The sequence below is a fragment of the Rhyacophila brunnea genome, unplaced genomic scaffold (assembly GCF_057557595.1).
Source record: "Rhyacophila brunnea isolate RB1 unplaced genomic scaffold, BYU_Rbru_1.0 scaffold_4, whole genome shotgun sequence".
NCBI lineage: Eukaryota > Metazoa > Arthropoda > Insecta > Trichoptera > Rhyacophilidae > Rhyacophila > Rhyacophila brunnea.
This window is the reverse complement of record NW_028233068.1, coordinates 36890924-36913419: the sequence shown is the minus strand read 5'-3', so window position 1 is coordinate 36913419 and position 22496 is coordinate 36890924. Positions and strand designations below refer to the sequence as shown.

The following is a 22496-nucleotide window of genomic DNA, read 5'->3' as shown; positions in this document are numbered from 1 at the left end:
TAAAAACTATGCTGATATAAATAAAATATCCGTATGGATGATTGCAATCCAGTGTAGAATTTTAAATTAGACAAAAGTAAGTAAAATGTTTCCCAGGAAAAAAATATATAACGTAGGTAATTTGGGTTTAGTTTAGATTAACAAAAAGAAATCTCACATTTTAGTAGGTTCTTTTGATTGATGGTTTAGTTTATACGAAGTTTTATAAGTATGCGTTTTATTATTTCTCATCCTACAACCGTGTGAAAATTGGAAGATGAATAGTGTTTATCAGAGATTTCAATATATTTGTCCAACCAACCGCTTTCTATTACATTTATTTAGTTTACTATAACATTATGTCTTTTATGCTAATAATCATTTAAAAGATAATCCCAACATCATCAATCCCGGGATAGTAAACCATAATAATAGTAGGTACCTATTCGGTTTTGTACTATTCCATTTGAGTCGTTTTTTGCGACCCATGTTTGGCCTTTCAGCATCTTCAGACATTATGCATACTCAGCAATGGTAAATACACATTTACAATGAATACAGTTAATTATTCTAACTTATATAATAAATTAATACAATAAAGTAAGTAACAACTTTATCATCTACATATTAGGTCAAGAATCACAATAAAAAATATAAAAACAAATTATGAATAGTTCAACTTTTCGTAAAAAAAAAAAAACCTACCTAATAGATCATTAGATACGTAATCACTAATAATACATTCAATTTGTGTATAAATCGTCAAATCCGTATTCGTCCGTAATCATGGTACGATAGTATTGACATTATTATATCAATTGAAATATTTACATTTAAGGCTGTTGGGTGATTTTTCTCCGCCGAGGAAATAATTATTACTAAAAAATAGTTAGGCACAAGAGGAAATATTTATTTTATCAATATTGGTTCACTATTATGGTAGCTTATCTGCGTAGGCAGATGCTTTTTGATCGTATCACGGTTTCATAGTAAAATCATTTTTATTATGGAAGTGGAATAGTTTGAATAATATCTTGCGGTCATTTTAATGTGGGTGTTGCCAAACACGTTTCCGTGTGAACGTTTGTTTTTTGGAAAAAAAACTATTAAGTAGGTAACAAGTTCGTTAAAAAAAGATAAATTGATCAATTTATTATGCAGTCAATTAATAATGTTTAAAAAGCATGCAATATAAAGAATGACTAATAATGTTATAGAGAATTAATCGAAAATAGATTATTCAGGGCCGCCAAAAAGGTGTTTGTTGTGGAGTCAAATAACTATTTTAATTGGTGCTTTAGCAGCCTCAGGGAAAATTTAATAACCTAGTCAGTGTTTATTTTTTTTCTTAAAAATTACATGAGTGTCTTCTGCGTATCCCCACACGATGCGCTGTCCTCAAAACGGTAAATGTATTAGAACCGACGAATCGTCGAGTGAAACGCATCGTCGGTGTAAGGCTAAGGCCCGTTGCAGACGGGACACCGGTGTCGCGCTCGATATAATATAGAAGGCCTTTGTATTCGAATAAACGGGCCTTTGTATTATATTTATGAACGTGTCAGAGCTAATGAGTCAACGCATAATTTCACGTTATAAATTAGAACATAAAACTGGCTGCGGTAATAAAAACAAGTGTATCGGCGGCTTGAGAATGTAGCGGCCGACGGAAAAGTGTACCGGAGACGCGTTGACTCATTAGCTCTGGGGCGTTCATAAACATAATACAATGGACCCTTTATTCGAATACAAAGGTCTCCTTATTATATACGAGCGCGACACCGGTGTCCCGTCTGAAACGGGCCTAACGTATCGCTTTTGTTTATTAATCCAGTGTCTATATCTACATTTGATATGGACCAATTAAAATGCCAATTGAAATTAATTGGCCATTCATTTCACCATTTTGTGAGGGTACTAAAAAGTTCTCTGATGAGATTATTTCAATTAGAATGTGATTCAATTGACCCGACTAACAAAATAATAGAATTTCAGAACAGTGTTCTGTTTTTGAATTTGAAAGTTTTTCACATAGAATTCTTAAATTCAAAATTAACAACACAGCATCTTTCTCTTGTTTGTTAACTATTTTCTCACAGGAATGTGACTATGTGAGATTTTAATTAAAAAATAATTCATTATTTGGCATTATCTCGGAGCGATATTAGTGGTAGTAAAGAATTATGTACGTATAATAAATGGTCTCTATAAAATTTCATAAAAGTAATAAGTTTTTATTGTTCTGTTCGTCTGCCTTTCATAATATTGGCATGCGGATAAAAGCAATTAAATGAGCTGGTAAGATATAAAAATATATATAGTTAGACATGTATTATCTACCCCAGGGTTACCATTTGAATATATTGGATGTTCCACATGATAACATCCAAATGGAACATTTTTGGGATCACATTAACGTTGTATTTCAATAACATACAATGTTAAAATACAATAATATTATACGAAATTTACTTTAAAATGCAATCAGTACATATACCTACAACGTGTAATGTAGAACCCTATTTTACACATTTTTATTATTATGTATAATGTATATTATTAGACCATATCCGATCCTAATACGATCATATAATGGACCTCCAAAGAGTGGAGGTTTGTATTAACAGATTTTTGTTTTTACGAGAAATGGATGTAAGCCACTTGCTCAATTGCTCACTTGCTATTAGGTAAATACTACTCCAAACACAAATAGGAAAACAATATGTGTATTTTCCAGACCCAGGATATGAACCTGAGACCCACGACATTATTAGTCGACGCGTAAGCCGCTTGGCCATCGTGGGAATTTACACGTTTTAGAAATATTACCTATTAAGTACAACACCGATTTAACTACATTTAACACTGATATGTAAGCCCAATACAAATAATTAGTGCGAGGCCCGATTCGTGTATGTGCGTAATTCCCCTTACCTAGTTGCCCACAACATTTTTTTCATATGGTTTCGCGACAAAGAATAGGCCATCTGTGCTATTAAGGTTTATTGTATGTTACGTTTATTTTATTAATTAAAATACAGCACAACATGTAGTAGGTTCTTATTCCGCATAATTTAATAATCATCAGGACATGTTTCATCCGCTTCAGTAGGACATTTTTAACCTATACAAACTATATATTCTCACAGCTATGTATACTTACTAAGGGAATTAACAATATGAATTATTTCCTGAAGACATGAATAGGTACAATCATTGGCGGCTTAATCCGGAAAAACCTAGCAGGTCAATTTTGAATATATTATTTTAATTTGCCTTTTCGTTGTATACTGAAAAGACGTATTGCAAATTGACTTTTTATACATTATAGAATAAGTGCTAGAAATTGTTATAGGTCGGTACCTACTAACCCTTCAAAAAATGTCCGTTTTTCATAACGCTAACCCATCGTTAACCGAAATTGCACACAACGCGTTATATTTTTTTGTAAATCAGGTCCACTTTTCTTTCTTTGCTTTTTGAAAAATCATCAATCACACGATTATAAAAATTGTCTATTTTTCCCACATATTTTTTTTCAATACTGAGCATTGCAAGAGCGGTCAGTCTATCCTGGCCCTATTGCGTAGAAAGGTTTTTATTCTTTTGAGAGTGGAAAAACATCTTTCACTTTCAACTGTTGTCATTAGTATGACGCAAATAAATTGGAGAACTTTGATCGACTCGGAAAATGTTTCGTTGAAATTATTGCTGAGTAAAAAATGTAGAAGAGAAACTGCACTAATAGCGCCATGCAAATCATATCGTTGATAAAACACCAATAATTCATTTTTTAACTTGATTATGTTTATTTCTTCTAACAGTTTTACCAAATTTACTTGACGTGTGGGAAAATTATTTTTAAAATCAGTGTAATTTTCTTTATTGAACAAATCGGATATAATGAGATGATCGTTGGATGCAAATCGTGCTTCCATTTCCATTATAATTGTATCACAGACTTCAATTGCTACTGCGTGCGTACTAACTGCTTCACAAAAATGTTATAAATCACCAAAAACTCCTTATATATTATTAAAATAACCAAAGGCATTCGTCAAAACCTGTCAACGAATCCGAACCGCATACACAGTTGCGTCTTGAGACCAATTATCTAGTCAGTGTTATCATTCTGTTTCATTTAATTAGGTGAAAAAATCTTTTGTCTCACACTCGGGCATTGCCGATATTACAGTAATTCACGCACCGTTACAAGCTTCGATCTCGTATTTTGTGTTATATCGATCTCTGTCTTATGTATGAGAAACGAGAGAGAAAATTTTATAAAAATATTCAATTTGGGTCAATTTTCAGACTGCCGGCGAACACAATATTTTTGTTCGGGGAATTATCGCCCAAACAAAAAAAGCCCAATAGACTGGGTTGACACAATATCGCGCGCCCTATAATTTCAAATCCACCGATTATTATTAATATTATTATATATGACATTGCACATATTATTAATATTATTATGTCGATTGTAAGGTATTTATTTTGGCAGGTCAATGACCGAATGACCTAAAGAGGGAGCCGCCAGTGGGTACAATACTATTATTCAAATAATATTTTCGGTTAAAAAATAAATGAATTTAATTTACCTCTATTGGTAAGATATAACTATATACCTAAAGTACAACTGGCCAGAATGTTGATTTTAAATCAAATCTGATACCTATTAATATTTAAACTGTTTATGCAAACTTTTAAGCTGTGTGGTGTCAAAAAGCACTAGATTTAACCCCATACGTCAGGTGCGTATTTTTAAAGCTATGTGGCTTTTTCGAAAATGCTAGATGTGGCAAGAAAAACGCTAAGTGTGAGGCTTCAGTGCCAGCGTTTGGCGCAGCGTTGAGCGTTTTGCGCAACTCAAACGTATAACCGTACGTGAAAATGTTCATAGGGAATGTCTTTTTTTGGTTATACATTTATACGGTTATACGTTTGAGTTGCGCTCAACATGCGCTCAACGCTGCGCCGAACGATGCCACTCAGGACGTACACTTAGGTAGCAACGATGGCCTTTAAATATGTCACGAAGACTATGTGACTGCGACCAGTGGCGCACCCAGGATTTAATATTGGGGGGGGCCCAAGGAGGAGAAAGTAAATTAGTCCCATAGGCTCTTTTTCTTCTTCACAGCCTAATTTCTCGTTGTCTATTGCACTCGGTGTACCTACACCATGGTCCCCACATCCTGAAACGGGCCCTCAGGCTAGGATATTTGGCGGCCCCCCTACCTACCGCTAAGATTAAAGGCAGTGTGAAACACTACATTAACGTTTTTCAAATTGTGTTTTAGTTGAAATTAAGGGTAGTTACACAGTGAATTATTGGCGATTTTAAATACATCCACATTAATAATGAAGCTGTCAAGTATCGACACATAATAATCAAAAAATATATTGCACAATTATATACTTAAGTAATTGAAAATTTTCATGGCTATGAAATATAATAGCGGCGCCGCAGGCGACTTTTTTTACTATTAAAGCTAATTATTTGTGATGTGTGTTTATCTCACTTATCTGGTCAACCCGACCCGCCGGGCCCTCCACAGCCCGGGCCCCCAGGCTAGAGCCCTGTCAGCCCTCCCTATCCATGACCTACACCACTCCGGAATTCGAGTGGACACCGAGAATTTTTTGACAGTTCCATTAGGGATTGGGTTTCTAAAAAAACTTGACATTAGTGTTTCGAAATTTTTGTGTTAGAAATTAAAATCTAAGAAATTGTTCTAAAAAGGGTGCTGGAGAATTACAAATCATTTTTTTGCCAGTGTTTTTATTTGTTTAAGCCCAAAGGTTTATTGGTTTTCAATTTCAATGGTTAAAATCATTCTGATAATTTTCATGTTTGGGTGGTGTCAGGGCCCCTTGCCCCCCCCCCCTTTGGTGCGCCACTTTAACCACCTCACTTCAGTGTGAAAAATCAAACATTCGTACTTAGCTTCCATTTTTTCCTTCCTTCCTTTTAAAAATGCCTGTTTTTAAAGGTCTGGATTTGATATATTGGTCTATTACAGGTTTTAGCACTGCGGTAATAAAACTATAGATTCCCTGTGTAAATAAAACAGTGCGTAGATATTATAATGTTAGGGTTTCTTGTCTTTGCGAGGGTAACAAATCCTTTTAATGAGCCTAACATTGACGGAGCACCATCCATACAAATTCCTCCATGATATTTTAGATTTTTCTAAATATGAAGAAATAGAATCAAAAACATCTTGTCATGTCGTACGCTCGGTGAGTTCTTTGCAGCATAGATATTGATCCACTATTTTGTTTTCATTTATGAAACGAAAACCTGTGAGGCCAACGGTAGACGCGTGCGATCGATTCGGCAACATCGAAATCACATTAGATCTTTCATCGGCTTTCATAATTTCATGAAGGACTTTTTCGGTTTTCGCTATTTCGCGGATTTTTCTGTTTTTATCACTATTTTCGCGATGCACTTGCAACAAGCCAGCGGTGCACCGGTTAAGAACCACTGGTCTAGAGCCACAATATTTATGCTGAATTCCACCGAAAAAAATGTTTTTTTTTAATTTACACCACCACCGACTGTGGTGGGCATGGCCCCCACATCATGAATGTTTGGCGGGCCCCCTTACCCATCACCAGGGTTAAGGGGAATGTGATGTTCTACAGTAGTGTTCCCAAATGGTATTCCGTGGATTTAACTATATTGTTAAATAATTCCCTTGAATTCTTGATTTGTCGGACCTCATATCATATTATCGATCGTTATCATACTATGAACCACTGGTCGCGACCCTCTCTTGTGGTAGCCAAGTAGCATTCGACCCTTCGATATTGGATAAATAACCATTTTTATTTTTATAGAAACACTAAAAATAATTGTAATATAAAAAGATACACGTGAATTATTATCATGTAGTTACGTATATCATATTTTCATCATACTTCATATTTTTTATGTTAATTTTGATGAAGTACTGAAGTAGTATAGCGCCACATGCGATTTTTTTTATAATATAACAAATTTCTGGTGTGTGTTTATCTCACAATTAGACGAGCCGCCACGCCGGGCCCTCTTAAGCCCGGGCCCCCAGGCTGTAGCCCTGTCAGCCCATGGTGGTGGGTGTAGTCGTACTTTTCGCCGAATTTGTATCGTCGATTTTGGGTTTTTTAATAGTGAAGTTCCAAAATATTAATTGAAAATGGAAAAAAAAGTATTATTGCATTTAACTTATAGGTACACAAACCTACCCAACAGAACACAGCCTAATTTCTCGTTTATCGCACTTTTGTCTATTGCACTCGGTGTACACCACTCCGGAATTCGGATGGACACCGATAATTTTTTGACATTTCCATTAGAGATTGAGTTTCTAAAAAAACCCGACATTAGTGTTTCGAAATTTTTGTGTTAGAAATTAAAATCTAAGAAATTTTTCTAGAGGGTGCTGGAGAATTTAAAATCATTTTTTGCCGTGTTTTTATTTGTCTAATCTATTGGCTTTCAATTTCAATGTTTTTGGGGGGGGCCAAGGCCCCTTGGCCCCCCCCCTGGGTGCGCTACTGACTGCGACTAACCTTGATGGAAGTTATAGTAAAGATGGAATAGTTAACAGTGATAACGAGAATTTCGTACACAGTTACCATACGATGACGATGTAGAGATTATGAAAATTGAAAGCATAACCAAAAAACATCACATCTCTAACATGTGCCTGCAACACACACTCATTTGTTGGTTTTAATTTAGATTTTTTAAATTGTTGACGAATCGTGACATCATTACAATTTTTAACTGTTTATCGTTCATAATAAATAGAGTTTCCGTTTCCATTTTAGAGATAATAACTTGACTACTACTCACCATGTTCGATCCTAAGAAGCACATTTTATTTTTACGAAAAATTATTGATGTTAGCCGTGTTGCTCAACCTATTAGGTCCATACTCCATGTAGCAGTGGCGAAGGGTGGAGGTAGGATGTTATTATTATTATTCCATGTCCGATCCTAATAGGATTATATGGGCCTCCACGGAGTGGAGGTTTGTATTAACAGATTTTATTTTTACGAGAAATGGATGTCAGCCACTTGCTCAACCTATTAGGTCCATACCCTGACTCATACACAAATTGAAAAACAATATGTGTACTTGCCAGACCCAGGATTCGAACCTGGGACCCTCGACACCACATACCGGCGCTTAAGCCACGCGGCCTTCGTGGGTGTATTATGTTGGTGTGGGTGTAGGATGTTAAGATCCGACATAAATAGTACACACTAAATTTTGTCAGTCAATCGTAGTTATTTGTTTTTATTGAACTAATGCTACAATGCGTAGATAGTGTTTGTTAGTTTTTAAAATCTAATTAAACCCTGCCTAATCCAAGCCATAGTAGATAATAGTCAAAAAATATTCGTTTAACTATAAGATATATAAAATTTTGCCAATAAACCAAACATGATTTTGGAATTTTTTTAGATAGAATAATATTTTTATCGATTATGGTTTGGCATAGACCTAATAAATTTAAAAAAAAACTAACTAACACCATAATCTCTATTATGTATTCAAAGAAAACAAATAAGTGCTGTTTTTGTCGAATCGCCTTTAGCATGCCTAAATTATTATGGTTTGGTTTAGACAGGATATAATTAAATTTTAAAAAGCAAATTGTATTCTTAGTTAAATGAAAACAAATAAATAAGATTGACAAAGTTTAGTGTGCATTATATTTATCTCGAATCTTAACAGCTTACCTCCACCACTCGCCACTGCCACACAGTAAACACACGTTAAAAAACCAATATTTGAATTTGCCAGAACCGGGATTCGAACACAACATTATAAGTCGACACGTTACCGCCAGATCGTCGTGGGTGTTTTAGAGATAAACTATTATACCTAATAATACTATAGTAGTAGCGGTACGTACTCGTACCTAATTTATTGTTATGTCATGAATTATTATTTAAGATGAAGAGATAAAGGAATTAATTTCGTCAGAATGGCAACCCTGTTTATGTTATACCAATTTTGTACGACGTGACTTTCGATTCGCGAAAAGGACTCTCAAAGTCAATGACCGGTCGCATATGGCCGGCGGGCGCGACGCGACGGTATGACCCTTGCAGGATTTTACACTCACAACAGAAAAACATAAGTATTTTCTGAATTAAAATGTTTGTTTATACATATTAAATAATATAAGTACACAGCTAACCGGAAAATGCATTAAAATTTCGAAAAGGCTTGTTCGGCTTCAATGAATCAATGACGGAAAAGATTCGTATTATGGATTCAATGTTATGTTTCATCGATCAAATAATTTATTTTAACATTTCCTTGTTGGTATTATTAGATACACAAAAACTTACAGAAAAATGTACCGTTTTTTTTTAATATTTTATTAAAGTATCGACTACGTAATATGACGACGGATGCATCTTTACAAAGATCACCAAATCGAATTTACAAAGGGAAACTGATTCACTTGAATTTGGCATATTTTTTGACGCATCGGCATATGACGCAATCGATCCGTCAAAAAATTTACTCGAAACAGTTCAAACCAGTTATACATTTTTTTCCTTTTTTTCCGACCATGTCCGATCCTAATAAGACCATAATATGAGCCTTCACAGAGTGGAGGTTTGTATTAACAAATTTTGTTTTTACGAGAAATGGATGTCAACCACTTGCTCAACCTATTAGGTCCATACTCATACTATGTGTACTTGTCAGACCCAGGATACGAACCTGGGACCCACGACGCTATAGGCCGACGCTTTAGCCGAGCGGCCATCGTGGGTGTTATACAATTAATTATTATACCGAAATCTAAAATATACTAAACTATTTATTTCTGCCAATAATAATGAGTACCTATAATGACATTTAGAAAACGCTTGAGCAAATATTATAAAAACACCAGACAGCATTGTCGCAATTGAACAGGACACGTATAGTTTAGTGACCAAAGAACGTGGGCGTGAATCCCTGGGGGTGATATGACGAATCCTGCTGGGTGTCGTATTTAAAAAAAAGAATTTTTCTAGTAGGAGTTATATAATTATTTCTCTGAGGTGTTTTCAAATATACGTATTTCCCACAAATTGTGTATGTATAAATAAATATTACCCATGACTAGGGAATCCAATCCCGAGCCAAAATTCTGATCCCGGGATTTCGGGATTACAATTTGACAATCCCGGGATCGGCATTTTTTTCCATTGTTTATATAAAATTTTTATATTTACAAATAACACTGATAAAATCGACCAAAAATAAATCTAGTATAATTCATTCTATTTAAGAAATTTATTGTTAATATTATATACGTTCAATCTTGGAAATACACAAGTTTAATGGAGTTAATAATATTGTAATATAAATAATAATGTGAATTTAATATGAGATTGCTGTTTCTGATAGTAAAGACATAATGAATGGATTAGCGAGATTTAAAATAGTAAAGCAAATAATCATGGCGTACTTATGGCCTTTCCGCTTCATAAATCTAATTAGTCAGCAAATATGAAATTGCCGTAAAACGTATGATATCATGGTGGAATTACTTTGTTAAGAGTGCGAAGCATTGTTTTTTTCCAATCTTTCTCATTATTAATAATTTATGTGAAAAAATAAAATGAATCGGCTACCTACACATGGGTATAAATCAAACTTCATTAAAATTCAGTTTATTTCTAATGTAGTTATTTTTTATTAAAAGTATTATTTCCGTTATATTTTCGCTTTTATTTTATTTTCCATACAAATTGATAAAAAAAATCAATCCCGAAATCCCGGGATTATGTTTATCAATCCCGGGATGCATAGGTATCGAAAATAGCTCGGGATCCCGGAATCCCGGGATTGGAATCCCTACCCATTACATACCGGAATCCCTGCAACTAACAACACATAACAACTCAAGCAAATATACTTATAATATTTTACTAGGCACGATGATAGTTGGGATGTATGGTGTTTATGTATCTAATCTTTTAACGCGTTGGGGCTCAAAGACAATCAGTCTTTCGGGCCTTTGACTTCCTAGGCCCGCCACTGCATACCCAGACGAGCGTTGCAAAATACCTAAGCATTTTTCTGGTCAGATCGTCAAACATTGGATCAAGATTTTTTTTGGCATCCCGAATACTTAGCTTTAAAGTTTTTGAAGACCGTTGAACGAGATGAACCTAAAGAAAAGCTACTCGACTTCGAAATTGGGAGTATTTTCTAGGTCGCGATGCTCACAAGAAGAAATAATACGATCTCTCCTTGGGAGACTCTAGACCTCGTTTCAGGAAAGGCATTTTTTCAACGTCGATGAACGAGGCCTACGGTTTTTCTTTATTTTCACTAGTGGCGGCTTTAGTAAGGAAACCTCATTGTGATTTTTGTGATAATCCACAATTGAAAGTTAAATACGAGGGTGGGTCAATAATTCCTTAGAAAAAAGCATTAAAACAGTTTTTATTTTTGTATTTTTTTTTATTTCTCAACATAATCTCCTTGGAGCTCAATACACTTGGTTAGACGTTTCAAAATTTTTTTTAAACCGTCAGAAAAATAAGTTTTCGGAAGGTCCTCAAAATAAGCATTTGTCCGATCGATGACTTCTTCATTTGCAAAAAAACCTTGTCCACTTAGCCATTTTTTTAAGTTTGGGAAAAGGAAAAAGTCACTGGGGGCTAAATCTGGCGAATACGGTGGGTGGTCGACCAATCGAACTTCAATTCTTCAATTTTAGCCATTGATCGTAAACATGTGTGAACACGGGCATTGTCCTGATGAAAGAGGATTTTTTTCCTGTTTAAATGAGGCCATTTTTCTTCAATTTCGTTTTTTAGCTGGTCCAATAAAGATGCATAATAATCCCCTGTTATTGTTTTTCCTTTTTCCAAATAGTCAACGAAAATAATTTCACGTGCATCCCAAAATACAGTAGCCATAACCTTACCAGCTGATTTTACGGTTTTCGCCTTCTTTGGACATGGTTTGTCTTCGCAATCCACTGCTTTGACTGTTCTTTCGTCTCGGGAGTATAGTGGTGTATCCATGTTTCATCTACAGTCACAAAGCGACGAAAAAATTCATCCGGATTGCGTTGCATGAGCGACAACAGGGCTTTAGAGGCCACCACCCTATTGCGTTTATTGTCGACTGTAAGCAAACGCGGCACCCATCTTGCAGAAATATTTTTCATGCCCAATTTGTCATGTAAAATAGAAATGACGCTACCTTTTGAGATCCCTGTAACCTCAATTATCTCACTCAACTTTAATCTTCGGTCACTTAACACCATATCGTGGATTTTATTGATCATTTCTGGTGTAGTCACCTCTACAGGACGTCCTGAGCGTGGTTCATCCTTTGTTGATGTACGACCACGTTTAAATTCATTTAACCAGTTATAAATAGTTGCGAGTGAAGGAGCAGATATGCCGTGAACTAAATCCAACTCATTTTTTATTTCCTTTGCTGTTAACCCTTTTATATTAAAATGTTTAATAACAGCTCTAAACTCAATTTTCTCCATTTTCCATTTTTCCATTTTCCACAAGCAAATTCTTTTTTAAAATGTACGAAAAACACACAACAACCCGACCAATCTGATTGAAACTTCGCAGCATACTGAATCGGTAGTGCCGCTGCATGAAAACAAACCGCTTACAGTACTAGTCGCGCCACTTGTCGGCTTTTCTAAGGACTTATTGACCCACCCTCGTACAATAATTGAATGCCTCAAAATTTTAGATTGTGAAAATTTTTTTTTTTTACATTTTGTTTATTTTTTTATTAAAGCGAGCATGTGCCGGATTTATGCTTAATTTATGGACCCTGGGCTAAAACATATTGGGAGGCCTAAAAAATAACTATTATTATTCATATTATATAAAAATTTTCTATTATTATTCCTGATTTTTTTCTGTGCGTGCTATATTGATGAATTTGACACGTTGTAATGCCTGTATGCTATTGTGACTTATATAGAAATTTGTGCATAGTAAAAATTTATTCAATGGGAAAGCCACGCACACGATGGGGTGATAACGTTACAAAAGTTGCCAATCAGCTGCTAAAAATCAGGAACTGGAAAAGACGTGCGGATGACCGTACTGACTGGAGGACGGCGGTGGAGGACGGCGGCCAGGGCTCGACTTGAGCTGTAGCGCCATCGAAGAAGAAAACATTTATTCTGCTGCCATATTTTTTTCAATTGATTTTAATAATAGTATATTTTATTGAGAGTCGCTATCCACTTTTTGCGTCAAAGCTTCAAAGAAAATCGCCATTGATAGGGTACCATGGGGAATGGAAAAAATATGTGAATGATATAACTCGAAAAATAGACACCTAGCTAAATAATATAAAGGGAACAAAGTGTATTGAGTTAAGATTTGGTTTCAGTTTACAATGTGGACTTGGTAAATACATAGTTGTCATTTAGAAGCTTTCTCGATGTATTTTCATAAATGTGGTGAACAGATACTGAAATATACATATCTACGTTTGCATACAACTAAAAATAGCATAAGTTATATTATATTAAGCCGCCTAGCATGAATATGGAATCAATAATGTAAATGTTATTTAAAACACATGCTGAGAATAAAATGTTGATTTTTCAACTACATAATAATATAGGAAAGTGATCATTGATTGACATTCGACATTCAAGTAATTTTAAATGGCCCTGTGTAATAAGAAATAAATAAATTATATCTACCAATGTTTTTTTAAATGATACAAACGATTGCCTTGCTGTAAAATACCCACTAACTTTTTGAAAAATTGTAGACGATTTTAATTTAATTGTTATATTGCTATCTATTATTTAATAATAAGTAAGGAAAACAAATAAAAATAAGTATTCTAACTATTTTAGTATGTACATAACAAGCGACAAGATCACATAATACAATTTTGTTAAATATGCGAAACCCTATAACGTCGTGGGTCCCATGTTCGAATCCTGTGTCTGGCAAGTAAACATATTGTTTTTCAATTTTTGTATGAGTCAGAGCATGGACCTAATAGGTTGAGCAAGTGGCTAACATCCATTTCTCGTAAAATAAAATTTGTTAATACAAAAAACCTCCACTCTGTGGAAGCCCATATGATCTTATTAGGATCGGACATCAGACACATAAAAATTGGAACATGACAAGCATAACACCTTTTTGTGATATGTTAGGTACATCATTTATTTCCAGAATGTTTAATTTTCTTCTCGAATTCATTAGTTTATTATACGGGACTCCGGTCCCCGTGACCGAACCAAAATCTAATACAGTTCATTATTACCTATCGAATTGGGACCTTAGTACTCCTAGAGTCTAGAAATATGGACAGTTGGTGAAAAAGCGATTGATAAAAGGAAAGGTAGGTATAATTATTACACACATAAATAAAGTTAATTAATACCTCTGTAAAATTTATAAACAAAAGTAAAAGGATATATTGTCAAATAGCTACTTACTTTTCTCGCTTTTAATCAGAAGTCCTTTGCATTTTCTATCAGCGTCTTGATACTTCGTCTTCCACTTCTCAGCGTGAATACTCGCCGTTGACCAGTTGCCAAAATCCTCACGCGATGACGCCCTGGAGAGCGACAGGGGCGTGTCTCTTGGAGACAGAATTGCCTTCGGAGACATCAGGTCTTTGGAGGAGCCACTTGATGACATTAATCTCAATGGCCGAGGCTGAGGTATTCTGCTCTTCACCGTTGGCGTCATAGCACCGCCATTATTGTTGGTGCAGTCTTGAGGTGAGAATATTTGAGACCCATTCATCTTGAGGTCCGTTACGAACATGTCCACATTTATGATAACTTTAATAAAAATGTCTTTGTTCAATTACTTGTAATTATTTAATTCAAATAATTAATTGAAAAAGTCGCTTATCCGGCTTATAAATTCACTTAATTTGCTCTATTTAAGAGATAAATTATTATAAATTGTTATCACTTTTTGATTGACCAAAAACACTGCATAGGTAATTAATTATAAGTTTACACATTTACAAAATGTTAAAACTCAAACACACTGCAATAATTATTAAAATAAGAATTTGATGTTCAAATTTATGAAAATAATATTATGTATGAATATTTTTACGATGACGCTATCCAAGAAACATGTTTCACTGCTTTAATGTAGGTACTTATAAAGCATTTTGTTTATCTATTTGCCAGCAGACTTCGTATGCGATTGAAAATTATTTGCAAAGTCTGAGTATTTGCATGCAATATCTGAACGTGTTTAAAACTACATTCATGGCAGATATTTAAGAAATTTTAAAATGAAGATAAGATATGCTACCAGCTGCTCTAGAATAAGATTGTAGTGAATCGTTTTAATTCACTTTTGATATGACGCATTAAATATGATTAATTACGCGGAAAGAAAATTGTGGTCACATTACGACACATAATATCTGTAATAGTATTATTATTGATTGATAAAATCTTTCTACTAAATGAGTAGACACATACCTAATACAACGTATTAGCTAAAAGTGACCTGTAAGCAACATCATTGCCTGTAAGCCAATACCAAGTATCCCGTGGTATATAATATTATTTTATTATATACATACACACTTTATAACAACAATGACAGGTACACTTATTGAGTCGAGTGTAGGTATATTTGATTCACTTGATTGAATATATTAAAATAATGCTTGGAGGCTGTTGACACAACGATTTTCGTATTATTTCAAGCTGCAGAAAAACTCGTTTTACCTGTAAACAAAAGAAAATAGCATGTTAGAAATTGAGTACCTTGGTATCAAAGTGGGACATAAGCCATTTACAAAATTTTACAGGAGACTCACAAACATGTGTGAAAAGTGTATGTTTTTCATATAACATACCAACTTTAAACTCAAAAATCTCTATGAAAACTACCGTTTTTGATACGTTTGGTGGATTTTTTGAAAAGAGCATCACTTGCACTACCATAATCAATAAAAACATGAATTTAGTGGGAGGTGGCGTTTGTCCTACTTTGATACCAAGGTACTCAAATGGTTTTAAATTCGTCAAATTACGTTAGTTACTTCGAACATTGTAGCTTATTTGAATTCAATTTTAATTGTTTGTAATTCATCCTTCATTATCTAATTATATTAATATAATTTAAATATTAAGTATATATTTTTTTGCAATTGGTCTTTTTGAATAGGTATAATTATTGGGAAGAAGTATCCAGGCACACATAGTGATCCAAGGAAAATTTAGATAAGTATGTCATAGTTTTTGTTGACATGCTATATTGATAATGTATTATAATTTCTACAATCTTATATTTTAAACATTAAAATCAAGTTGCATTATTATGACGTGTCTCGCGGTCACGTCTGATTCCTTTGTTAAGTCGCCTCGACAGTAAAGGAGCTACTGATTGTGGTTTTGCATGATACCCACGTATTTAATGGTAAATTAACAACAAAATAAAATAATATGTACTCGGTTTTATTGATCTGCTACTATCGTAATATAACTTAATAAAAAAATATACATCTATCTAACTATTAGCAACTGACAATTAAAAGGTATAATATGTACATATATGTAATTAAATATAAATACATATAATTAGTTAATACAAAGTAAAAACTACTAGGTTTCAAAATGCAGCTAGTTTACATCGGGAATAAAAGAACAATACTGTACATAATCAAAGTGAACGCAAAGCATTATTAATATTAACGTTGGATATTTTTTTTCACCATTTACATACTCTTATCAATGATAGAATGTAGCTCTGAGAATTTAGCTGAAATTCTTATAATTAATTATTGTTAATAGTTTATGAATCATATTTTATTATCTTGAGAGAAGGGGACAAAAGACTCGATCGAACTCATTATGCTGTCATATTCGATACGTTGTTTATTTTTTGCATATTTTCAGTGACGGTTTCCTATGAAGAAAATGATGAGGTCGATTCGTCAGAAAGTATGAAAATCTTTAAAATATACACCCGATCTCTTTTTGCACGGCTTTTTTGTGCACGGTTTCGAAATAACACGGTTTAAAAAGTACCAATTATTTTTTAATATCTTTTATTTACACGGATTTGTTTGCTTTAACACGGTTTAAAAAACTAAAAAGAATAAAAATACGTATGTATGTACATATTAATCAAAAAATTGCGTTGCAATGGACCGCACGCCACTGGTGCATACATATGTTGTCACCGGATGCTGCCCAGACATACATACGTATATACATGGCGCCACTAGTCAGTCACTCCGGGTTCGATATTAGAGACGCGCCGCGTGCTTCGGCGTCAGCGTCATTAAATATTTCCAGCGATGAGTGATTTTTTGCCAGAGAAAAACAGCAGTAAACGGGCACGTTTATTGTCAAGTAACGAGACTGAATGAATATATTTCTCGATGCTAAATTTAATTTAAATTGAAAACTATGTATTTTTATGTATACATATTTTAATGTACAAATAATAAATTAATTCCATTTATTTTTCAGTTCAAGAATTTCGTATTTTGAGTTGATTTTAAGTAATGGAACCTATCTACCATTTTTGTATGGGCACCTTATCTTTTTTTACACGGTTTTGTTTTGCACGGTAGTTTTTGGAACGTATCCCCCGTGCAAAAAGAGGATCGGGTGTACCTACATTTATTTTTCACAGTCAGAGTGTAAAAAATGATAGTGTAAAAATATATATGTATATATTATATATTATGTATATAAATATATATGATATAACACTCAATGGGGAAAATGTTTCCAGGGGGCGTTCAAACATGTCAATGTTTTGTGATTACACGCATCTAAAACCGCAATTGCATATTTTGGTGTTTTATATACTCGTATTAATTAATATATTATTAAAATTCCATGACCGTTTTAATGAAGAAATATGAAAACTTCAAAATGTCGCTGCCTGATTTCCAGGTTGTTCTATTACACTTTCAGTAAAATGTTTAGGAGAGCAATTTGAAGTTCACATTTAAATAATAAATTGCACCACCAATATATATATCGCTGTCTGATTCCCAGGTTGTTCTATGTCACTTTCTGTAAAATTCTGAGGAAAGCAATTAGATAGTTCACATTGAAATAATTGCACAACCTATATATATTAAAAACTGTGTTCTGCATATAAAAGAATAACCTATTTTCGAGATTATCGACAAATACGTTCATAATTTTTGTGTTCGGACTAATGGGTTAAACAGAGTTCTGGAAATATAACAAAATGGCATTAAAAAGTCATTTTGTTTAAAAATGTGAAATAGAACAACCTGGAAATCAGGTAGCGATGTATTAATAACATGCAGTAATAGTCTTCACCGGAACAATGTTCCTTTGAAGAGTATGAAACAGGTGCGGATTAATATTAGGTAAACTACTTGGAGTAACTATTACATAAATTGTGGTAATAAACGTTATTGCGAAATTTAAAATACTTTCTTACCTACCAATCTGTCAATTTATTATACTTACATGGTTTTATTTGTTTTCTACGGTATTTTTGACCCACAGCTATGAACATAATATTATATTTAAGCTGTGTCATAAACCCTTTTAATATATTCTCCAAAATCAAACAAGCAGAGATTCTAAATGTAAACAAGAAGGGAAAGTGGTTGTTGATTATAAAGCCTCTCTTTTGTTATACGTAAGTAGGTGCCCATGTCTGCATACACATTGTATGGTTTCTATAACTACAAGTGGAAATAATTTCTCTTTGGGAAGTTTATGCATTAAATGCTTATATGGAAGTTTGAAGGAGAGAGTGTACGTTTTAAAAAAATAAATGCAATTATTTTGAACTGGTCGAAGGCTTGGAAAAACGAGGCCATTTGGTGAAAACGAAAGTAGGTAACATAGCGAATTTAATGATAACCGTATGATTGGATTCCATCATGTAGATACGTTTATTATAGTCAAATAGACATTCATATTATCATCTTATTTAAAATAACATGAACAGACGAATAAATCATTAAAAAGGTAATACGAAATAAATCCATTAGAATTTAAATTCAAATTCCATAAAGTACCCTCGTAACACAATATAATTCATAAAACCTCAGAAACTTAGGTACATGCTATTAGAAAAAAATCTTGAAAGAAATGGTGCCGGGTGCTTTACCAATTTAGCTACGTGCACCGTACTTTATTAATATTAATGTGACACATTGAAAAAGCAACGGTGAATTTGCTAGATTAGGGATTGTATTTACCTGGATGAAAACATGAATTAGGCATTACAACTAAATATTAAGAAATAACTAAATACCTTCCACGTTCATGTATGTTAACAATTCTAATAACTTGTCTACTTTAATATTGAGCATATAACCCTACATAGCAGTGTCAGCGAGGTCAACGATGACTATTCTACCTACAGGCCTTGGCACTGAATTGCGAATTACGATGGTAGTGCAGAGTGCTAGTTATTGATTATCTTCGAATGCAATACGGTAACCTGTTCGCAATTAATGAAGATTTTCGATTGCATACTTGGTTCAAATTAATACCATTTATTTCAATATGCAACAATCATAATTTTCTATCAATCAGTTTACCTACCATAGTGCATTCAAAATATGAGTAGTAACTATCACTACCTACCATCGAAGTTTTTAGTTTCGTGTCACGACCTGACTATAGTTGACCTTACAGTGTCAGGGTAATAGATATTTGAAGGTTGCGCAGCGGCGTGTTTCAATAATTGATTTGTCATAAAACGATAAGAGTTCATCTTAGTATGTGATGGCCGCAGTGTTGCCAACTATCATCCACTAAAATATGCAGATAAAAACCTACAACTTCAACATATTACGACATTTCTTTTTTCGCCCTCCAATATAATCATCAATTTAAAAATTATAGTCTTTTGGGCGTATTACATAATATCTAGTACGCAGTACGCGCACCTAAAATTATATTACAGATTATAGTACAGTTGGTAACTCTGTATTATCTATTAAAGTTCAGCACGTTGATTTTCAACCAAATCTTGTGTAATAAATATTCTAGCGTTTCTATAAAAGATTAATTTGTTGTATCAATAAGCGCTACATATGCCAGACACAATTTTGCAAGCTAGATGCATATTAAAAAATGCTAGGTCTGGCAAAAAATACGCCAAGTTGGCAATGTTGGATGGGTGCGTCATACGAAGAACTTCCAAGCTATGAATTACAAGCAGGATTCCTTAGATGATTATAGTAATTCTTCTTTTGATTGTGTTTACAAATGGGTGAGATCTTCTCTCGCGCCAGTCTCACCGTAATGATGCGGCAAATTTAGTAAATGAAAGTAATTGTTCCTCGTGTAAACCAGGCTATACGACTCAACCGAAGGTCAGACAAGAGTCAAGGTACTGATTAATAGAATCTCCACAGGCAATCTATGGCCATAGGTTAATTATTATCAATTATTATTGTCAGCCAATGCTTATGCTAGTCGTATACTTAACATTGTAACAGTCGGTAAAATAATAGAATATTGTAATACTACTATTCAAAGTTTGTACCCCAACCTCAGAGTAATACTATAAAGAGAGTGGCTATTGTTCGGCAAAATGAATCCGTGTTCATAGCGCATAACGTACGATAGAATCTCAATTTTATTATTATTAACTTAACTATGGAATGCTCTACCATCATGTTGCTTCTCAGTACGGTTACCAAATTAAAACACAACATATTTAAATCCATTACAATATAAATTCAAATTCCATTAAGTACTTTCGGTCGAATTGTTGAACATTGTTGGAAATAATTTCAGTAATAAAACATTATAATGGATCGCATTGCTTATTATTACTTCATATCTAATTTTTACATTCCTATAAATATTGCCAAATGTTAAAATAAAATATAATAATTATTATCAATTCATAATAATATCTTATATTCTACCGACGTCATATTTTACTTGATAGATGAAACATCTCGTGACCATAGCGGGCCATAGTGAATTTAGCCACGAGAAAATGATATTGCTTCTATTTGTGAATTTCCTCCTTTTTCTATGTAATTCTAGTCAAAACTAAGTTCACTTATATTTTAAAAATGGTATCTATTATTTATTTAGTTTATGTGAAAACTATTCTAAACGTTTGAATATTTTTTATTGGTGCGAATTTTGACAAACGCGGCGTGCGATTAATTCCCACGCATTTTAAGTGTTCTTATACAAAAGCTCGTAAACAGCTTTAGACAATGTTTAATTGTCTGGACTAGGCGGGATACCGGTGTATTGTATCTACGATTTTTTTTGCACAATTACCGTGTTTAGCAAGGCTCATGATAAATGGAAAAGGTCGATAGATCAGCGCGCGAAATGGATATGTTTACGAATCGGAGCACTCAACAATTTACAAAAAAAAACTCTGATTTGTTTGCTATATCTACGTTGGACGAATAAATGCAATAAAACCCTTTAAACTTATATCATATCCACTGAAGATTTAATAACAGACGTATGCATGAGATTCCCAAATATTTTTTGGCTAAATACTGCTCATTTGTATGCATGAGTGCAAATGTAATCCGTTGGTTAGCGACGTCACGGCGTGACGTCATAATGTGTCATGGCGTCCATATAATGGCAAACTTATAAAATTTCATTCCCCGATCATTAATTTTAAATTTTGAAATTGTAAATGTGCCTGAAAGTGTGCGAACGGTACCATATAAATTTAATAATTATAAATGAATAATTATTATGAACTTTAAATAATTTATCAGTTATTTTATAATTCTACTGTACGAAAGGAAAGGAAAGTATTCCCAGTAAACATTTCCATTTGGTGGCAATACATACAGTTATATTATGACTAACTTCACTTCAATCACTTCTATTTTGAGATGTCAAAACGGAATAAGAATAAATGAATGAATGAAATGAATAAACAGCACGACTAGAAACTGTTTTTAAAGTTCGCAAATATTTTACAGAGTCTACAAAATGAACGAGGGCCTCAAGCAAACGTTTGTTGTAATGAATGCATTATTAAATGACATTTGAAAGTGAGATATAAAGCAGCCATTTTGAATGACGTGTGACGTCAGATTGCTTACGTCACAAACAGTGCTATACGCTATATGGTGGAAGATCGGTTAAATATCAAATGAAGAATTTCGGAATCTCATACATACGGCCCAGAGTTCGTTAACAACGGAGGCAAAAAAAATCTACTAATCTATTGTCGATGTAGGTACGTTATTCTTTAGTTAATTAATTATTAATAACAATACAACAAAAAATAAGAAATAAGACATGGAGATTTCGGAAAAGTAAACGAATTTAATTTTCTTAATAATTTACTAATCAGAACGCAATATTTAATTTTCCCACGAGACGGAGCGCTAGTCTCGAGGATTTCACGAATCGCAGATATTTCGAACCCTGCGATAGCTTATACCAATGAAATTATTAATGGACAATGCACTCAATACAGTAGCTAGCAAGTAAATTCGCGCATAGCGAGATTCGCACAGGTAGACGTTACGCAATTTCCATTATGCGAT

At 33.7% G+C, this 22496-nt stretch overlaps 1 protein-coding gene across 12 annotated transcripts in view; it reads right to left on the bottom strand.

Moving 5' to 3' along the window:
* Positions 1-22496, bottom strand: part of LOC147067319 (uncharacterized) — a 64298-nt gene that overhangs the window by 20336 nt on the left and 21466 nt on the right. For 4 of the 12 annotated variants that reach the window (XM_085954787.1, XM_085954790.1, XM_085954794.1 and 1 more), the window contains exon 2: positions 14452-14958. In XM_085954787.1, coding sequence (XP_085810913.1) covers positions 14452-14785 — 334 coding nt within the window. In that variant the 5' untranslated portion in view covers positions 14786-14958. Of the gene's footprint in view, positions 1-14451; positions 15017-15573; positions 15718-22496 lie in introns of all 12 variants that reach the window. The other 8 variants (XM_085954791.1, XM_085954786.1, XM_085954792.1 and 5 more) reach the window with 5 other exon arrangements.